The 7,675-nt window shown below is 41.4% G+C and overlaps 1 protein-coding gene across 1 annotated transcript in view; it reads left to right on the top strand.

The window, feature by feature from the left end:
• Positions 1 to 7,675, top strand: part of LOC102206834 (sodium channel protein type 5 subunit alpha-like) — a 261,018-nt gene that overhangs the window by 95,593 nt on the left and 157,750 nt on the right. The window contains exon 9 of the mRNA XM_013915747.1: positions 7,266 to 7,329. Within this exon, the coding sequence (XP_013771201.1) occupies positions 7,266 to 7,329 (64 nt within the window). The remainder of the gene's footprint in view (positions 1 to 7,265; positions 7,330 to 7,675) is intronic.

Below are 7,675 nucleotides of genomic sequence, written 5' to 3'. Positions count from 1 at the left end.
GCCCCAGCAGACCACGCCATAAAAGATAGCAGAAGCCACAACAGAGTCATAGAAGGTCTTCAGGAGTGGGCCCTCCACTCCAAACGACCTGAGTCTCCGCAGCAGGTACAGCCTGCTCTGCCCTTTCCTGTAGAGGGCGTCTGAGTTATGAGTCCAGTCCAGTCTGTTGTTCAGATGAACACCAAGGTAGTACAATACAAATGCTTCATTTGCACTCAGGTAAATATCACACTCTCAAAAAAGATGTAAAGAAATTTAATCGGGCTGATTTTGCAGAAAAATTAACCTGACAATGAACTAAACATATTTCTTATTTCGAATTCTACAACTACAGTATTTTTTTCTAGTTAGTTCAGTTTTAGAAATTTTCATTCCAGAAAAACTAAAATGGTTTTCAAACGCTTTGATCGATACTTACAAGTGGAGGTGAAAGTAAAATAACAAAACTAATGAAAAAATTGGTGGAATTCAGTAACATAAAAAATAAAAGCTGTTACATAAGCCAGCAGAGAATATGAAAAACAAAACCTGTGGTACGTCAGAACTGTGAAGCCTAATGCTGTGAAACAAACACAGGTGTTACACCTTTGGCTGTGGCACTGGATTGAAGAAAATGACCTCCTGTTTAGTCCTTTCTTTTGCAATGTTATGTAATCGCTTCTAATGGCCAGAGTTAAATGAGTGTGGCCTGAATTATGTGTTGAATAAAAGATGAGCATCCTGTACAGTTGTTCTCGTAAGGCAAATGGATGAAAATGTCAAGCCAGCATTTAAGGTCACTATTTCTCTACAGAGTTACTCACGGCACAGTTTCCCTGCTCGGCTCGCAGAGGAGCAGCTTTTCACAATAAAAGTACAACTGCTGCTACTCTGATATATGTTTCCAGACAAGCAAACCACCAAACCCCAACAACAAAATGGTTTTCCTGTTTAAGCAGTGAAAATGTAAACAACCTAAAGCCAACCGTGTGTCCAAAGGGTCAGACATGGTGCATTTTCCCCCCAGAAAACTGACTCTTGCTGATTTTTTTTTTTTGTGCCATCATAGAGGTGGTTATGTGGGAAAATGTCAGCAGATCAGCAGGTTCTGAAATACTCAGACCAGGCTGTCTGGCACCAGTCACCATGCCACGCTCCAACTGATGCTCAGTTTTAACTTCAGTAAGTTGTCTTGACCATGTCCACATAAATGCATTCAGTTGCTGTCTTGTGACTGGCTGATTAGATATTTGCATTAATGACCGAACAAAAACTACAGTGGGGCAAAAAAGTATTTAGTCAGCCACCGATTGTGCAAGTTCCCCCACCTAAAATGATGACAGAGGTCAGTAATTTGCACCAGAGGTACACTTCAACTGTGAGAGACAGAATGTGAAAAAAAAATCCATGAATCCACATGGTAGGATTTGTAAAGAATTTATTCGTAAATCAGGGTGGAAAATAAGTATTTGGTCACCTCAAACAAGGAAAATCTCTGGCTCTCACAGACCTGTAACGTCTTCTGTAAGAAGCTTTTCTGTCCCCCACTCGTTACCTGTATGAATGGCACCTGTTTGAACTCATCATCTGTATAAAAGACACCTGTCCACAGCCTCAAACAGTCAGACTCCAAACTCCGCCATGGCCAAGACCAAAGAGCTTTCGAAGGACACCAGGAAAAGTATTGTAGACCTGCACCAGACTGGGAAGAGTGAATCTACAATAGGCAAGCAGCTTGGTGTGAAAAAATCAACTGTGGGAGCAATCATCAGAAAATGGAAGACATACAAGACCACTGATAATCTCCCTCGATCTGGGGCTCCACGCAAGATCTCATCCCGTGGGGTCAAAATGATCATGAGAACGGTGAGCAAAGATCCCAGAACCACACGGGGGGACCTGGTGAATGACCTGCAGAGAGCTGGGACCAAAGTAACAAAGGTCACCATCAGTAACACACTACAACGGCAGGGAATCAAATCCCGCAGTGCCAGACGTGTTCCGCTGCTGAAGCCAGTGCATGTCCAGGCCCGTCTGAAGTTTGCCAGAGAGCACATGGATGATACAGCAGAGGATTGGGAGAATGTCATGTGGTCAGATGAAACCAAAGTAGAACTTTTTGGTATAAACTCAACTCGTCGTGTTTGGAGGAAGAAGAATACTGAGTTGCATCCCAAGAACACCATACCTACTGTGAAGCATGGGGGTGGAAACATCATGCTATGGGGCTGTTTTTCTGCCAAGGGGACAGGACGACTGATCCGTGTTAAGGACAGAATGAATGGGGCCATGTATCGTGAGATTTTGAGCCAAAACCTCCTTCCATCAGTGAGACCTTTGAAGATGAAACGAGGCTGGGTCTTCCAACATGACAATGATCCAAAACACACCGGCCGGGCAACAAAGGAGTGGCTCCGTAAGAAGCATTTGAAAGTCCTGGAGTGGCCTAGCCAGTCTCCAGACCTCAACCCCATAGAAAATCTGTGGCGGGAGTTGAAAGTCCGTGTTGCTCGGCGACAGCCCCAAAACATCACTGCTCTCGAGAAGATCTGCATGGAGGAATGGGCCAAAATACCAGCTACTGTGTGTGCAAACCTGGTAAAGACCTATAGTAAACGTTTGACCTCTGTTATTGCCAACAAAGGTTATGTTACAAAGTATTGAGTTGTATTTTTGTTATTGACCAAATACTTATTTTCCACCCTGATTCACCAATAAATTCTTTACAAATCCTACCATGTGGATTCATGGATTTTTCACATTCTGTCTCTCACAGTTGAAGTGTACCTCTGGTGAAAATTACTGACCTCTGTCATCATTTTAGGTGGGGGAACTTGCACAATCGGTGGCTGACTAAATACTTTTTTGCCCCACTGTACCTCTGTAGACTTGATGTGGCGCAAAATAAAACGAGGACATCACATTTTCAGATGTTTGGCCTTGGTTTCATGCTGAAATATCGCTTTCCATGACATATTCTACAGACACAGGTTTACTGTGACACTTACCTTTCGTGCAACAGCAAAAACCAGAATGGCAAAACGAATTTGTGCTCTTTGTTAAACTGTTGGTGCAGGGGACATGCTGACTACTGTACTGCTGGGTTTTGCTAGAGTGTCTGTCTATTGTGGGTTGTGTGAAATTGTATCAGCACAGCAAAGAGGGTAAGGTAAAATTTGATGGAATGAAGCTACTAATAAAATGGCATTCTCCATCTGTGGCTCCCCAGGTCCACATTCCCTCAAAGGTCAGTGCTGTCAGCGTGGTTTACGGTTTAAAAAAAGGAAGATTGTACTTGTTAAAATGCAGTTGTTGAGTTTTTAATATGACCTCAAGGGAAAGCACTTTGTAATTTTACATTACCTGTCTGATAACAGTGATTCTGTTTGCAATGAAGTGGTTTATATCCAAAATTTGCTGGTGAAAATTAAAATATGAGTCCAGTTTAATGACACTGTCTATGTTAGGAGTGTGTGAACAGCAGTGCACCTTCTTTCTCCACCACACCCCTTGTTTCTCTTGTGTGAAAGCTCTGAATGCTGTTTGTTGGTTTTATCGAAGATTTTGGTCTTTGTCTTGCATTTGAAAACAGTAAAAATGTAGGAGCTGCTGCTGACAGACCTGCAAGGACCTGCAGTTCCTCTAATGCCCACTTGAACCTGGATTCGAAAGTGAGTCAGTCTTCATAGACTCCCAGCAGAAATAAGCATGTTTACAGCATATGGCAAACCTCAGTTTTGGTCTCTAGCTAGTTTGTCTTTATAGGAACTGTATCCGGGATGAATTTGGTATTTCTAAGTTCAATTCAATTCAATTCAGGTGGCTGCTAGCTGAGCATGTTTGTGCTGTTGGTGCCTTTTGGAAGTATTTTTAATGCAACAATCTGACAAATAACACGACTGTGCATTCAATTGTTTTAAAAGATTGTCAAAAAAGGCTGTGTTCCAGATTTGGTGAGTGAAATTCTAGAATTTTCTACAACATTCTTGTCACATTTCTGAAGAGAGGACCCAAAAGCAGACAGAACTTGATCTTAACAAAATGCAAGCTGTTTATTAAGGGCTGATAGAAGATCAGACAATGATACAAAAATAAAGGGCAATGAAGGCTTACACTAACCAAAACTAGACTGGGAAAATCCACTGTGAATATGGGGGGAGGTGAACTGATGTTCTGCCAAAAGACAAAGAAGAACTGACACAATATACACAGACAGGTGATTAGTACAGTAGAGACGGCTGGGAAACACAGCTGGAACAATTAGACACAGAGCCAGGGGAAGCAAAACTAAACACAAGCATATGAGCCAAGGACTATCAAAATAAGACAGAAAACCCACTGAGACGCAGACTAAGACACACAAATTGACGTGGGAAGACAATAGGACACATGGAAAACTGACATGGTAGAGGAGAAAGATGGAGAGAGCGAGGCATACATGAACAGAAGGAAGAACCAACATGACACATAGAGGGAATAAACAGAGACATGACAGAGGACATAAATAAAGCACATGACTGACTCTCAGAGGAGACACAGGGATGAGACAAAGACACAAAAGGAACTTAACAGACAGGAACAATGAATCTGAAATACAAATAAACTCAGAGAGACTAAAAGAACTAAACTCAAGACTAAACTGTACAAAGCTTGAACTTAAATCATCATCATCATACAGATAAACTCTAAACGCTGGGTCACCCAGGACCATGACGCTTCTAGGACAGATGGCAGTGGCAAAGCTATAGTTGAGGCTTCAGTCTGGTACTTTACAAATCAGTGGGTCCCTGTGGCTAATCCATGTGTTTGTATAACACTTATCTACTTGGCACCAACATTATGTTATTTTTTTAAGGGTTTGTCTGATTCCTCAAGCTCACAGATATTTCTAAGCTATGTTCTTCAGTGAGTCCTCTTGTTTAGAAGAGGAATGGTAAAGGTTAAATACATTAATTCCATCGTCAGGAGGGACTGCTGTATCCTCAAACCACAGCTAAAGTTAAGAAGTGCTTGTTTTCCTCCTGCAGACTTGCATTAAAAGCTTTTGAGCTTGTTATGACGGATACTTTTGTTCTCAAGCGTGTCTGGCACAAAGGAACACCCGAAGTACTTCATGTGATGACGTTAAAGTGTATTAATGTACTTGGAAATGGCTTGTGGTCAGATCTAAGTGTTGAATAACTGCTCAGCAAACTGTGTTTGCTGTAATGGTTATGGTTTTACCACCTCCCGCTCAGACTCTGTCTAACCACGCCAAAACACACAATCTGAGTTTGATGAGTTTATTGATCGTGCTGTAGCACAGACAGACAGAAGTGAGTGGGAGGTGAGCACAAACTTCCACCGACACAAAACAGTCAGGACGAGTTGACGGAGCTCACCTGAATCCTGATGAAGTTTGAACATTTCAAGTTTTTATGAGGAGCTAGCTTATTGTAGCACAGATGTGGATAAATGTGTGCAGATTAATCATGCAGCTCATTGGTTTTTGTGACCTCAGTTCTCATGGTTACCTGACAAAAGTGATTTCAAAATGATTAACTAATGTTGTGCAGTATCAAAAATAATTAAATAAATAAATAAACATGACACAGAGGTGGAATATAAGAGACCGATGTAGATGTCGTGTCGCCACATGTTGATTTTTGGAATGTTATGATTTTAAATTAACATATTTCATCTATTTTCAAGTGGAATTTAATCTTTATTTTTACAAGTAGTCCCACTGAAACCCAATGTCTCATTTGCAAGAGAGAGCTGTTCCAGACAAACATTAAAATTACTATAATATGTCTAATGTAGTGAGATAGGAATCCAAATCCATGATCCAGTAAGAAGTTCTATTGAACAGATACAAAAAAACAAACCTGTGCAGAGAATAGGCAGGATAAAGTGTGTCCGAACAGAAGGAAGAAAGAACTAAACTGAGGTCCATGGAAACAAACAGGGAACAGGTTAGAAACCAGGACAAACATGATGGTGAACAACAGACTCAAACAAAACAAAGGAGAAGACATTCATATACTTGGAGGACAGAGGGGTGGAGACCGGCGGGGAACAAAACACAGGTGAAGATGATCAAAACAATAAAACTCAAAACAAGAAGAAAGAGAAAATTCAATCAAATCAAAAGCAAAACAGGAAAAACGGAAATGAGCAGACATAAATGAAACAAAGAAAACATGGAAACATAAAGGACATGCTAAACATAGATGACCTCTGTCAGGAAGAGTGACTACGCCCCTAATACTAGTATTCAGGTGGCGTTATAATAAAATTCACGGAGGTAAGAGTCGTCATGAAATGAGAAACTATGCATAGGTGACAAAGCCATTTTTGTATCAGATTGTAACCTGTTTATTTCTGCTGTAACATTAACATGGCAGTCTGTGGGCATTGAGTCACTGCTGGCGTTTCAAGTGGACGTTAGAGAAATTGCAGTTTTTTGGCACTTCCTTGTTGGCTTCATTTTTCCAACCTGGAAGTCGCTTCATGCTGAAACTGAGCATTTAGAGAAGCATGAAGTTTTGGCTCATAGGGCTTATTTCTGTGTATTCTGACGTCATTATGTAACAGTTTCACATATTTACTATGAGCATCCATCATTTTAACAGTACAGTGTATGGCAGGAAATTAAGAACAGCAGAGCAGGTCCACTTTAGGGTTCGGGGAAATCAACCTCGACTGATGACAAGCACCAAAAATATTCTGACATGCCACATTAGGAATAAGACTGGTCTAAATTACAAAATAAATGGTCCCTGAATTCCATTTAGCAGCTTCAACATCACCATTTCCCTCCAACAGGAGACGACACAACACATTCTTAAAAATATCTCGTACTTTAGCACAATTACAAACCCAGTTTTTATACAGTCTGGCGTTTGTTTTTCCTCTGTGAACACGTGGCTGAAACTAGCTTCACAAAAAAGTTTAATATTCTTTCTGCAAAGGTTTGTCTCTTGCTGTAAAGGTCTCGCAAGCCTTAAGTACAGTGTCATCTTTCACTGTATTATTCATCCTCATTACATCTCAGCTAGTGCAGTCTATCAGGTAAGAACGATGAAGAGGAGTTCCTGTGCAGTGCACACAGGAGGAAGAGGGACATGTCAGCGAATGCCCACGTATTCCTGAGGAGAAGCCTGATCAACATGATGACTGAAAACACCTGTGTGGCTCAGTAGGGGGGGAAAGGGGGTGAGGAAGAAGAGGATTCTCCAAAAGCTAGTTTCAGATTTAAATCTCACCTTCTTCCTTTTTTTTAATTTTTATTTTTTTTATTTTAGACAACTTCTACAAGGTGGAGGGAGCCAAGGATGCCTTAATCTGTGGGAACAGCAGCGACGCAGGGTGAGTCAACAGTTTCTCTTGTTCCGCTGTGAAGGTGGGAGACGTGGATTTGCCTGGGTGTGATTTGATTCTGAAGTTCATGGTTACACTGAGTGTGATTACAAACCACTGAACCAGTCAGGGCCACTCACCCTGAGCCTGGTAACGCCTGAAGTTTAAAAGAGAGTTTTAACAGACAGTTGTTTGGTTTGGTTTCCCTCTGTAACCACTTGGGGGTTACAGAGATGTTCCCCTTGTTGGTTTGCCAGTCATAGCAGATAAATGTAGCACAGTTTCAAGATGTTCTGAGGAGCGATGCGTTACTTCAGGCAGAGCCTTGGGAAGAAGCTCCATGGAGTGGGGGGGG

Source organism: Pundamilia nyererei, unplaced genomic scaffold (assembly GCF_000239375.1).
Source record: "Pundamilia nyererei isolate P.nyererei 1_Seehausen unplaced genomic scaffold, PunNye1.0 scaffold00357, whole genome shotgun sequence".
In the NCBI taxonomy this organism is placed as follows: Eukaryota; Metazoa; Chordata; class Actinopteri; order Cichliformes; family Cichlidae; genus Pundamilia; species Pundamilia nyererei.
This window is presented reverse-complemented; position numbering and strand designations above follow the sequence as displayed.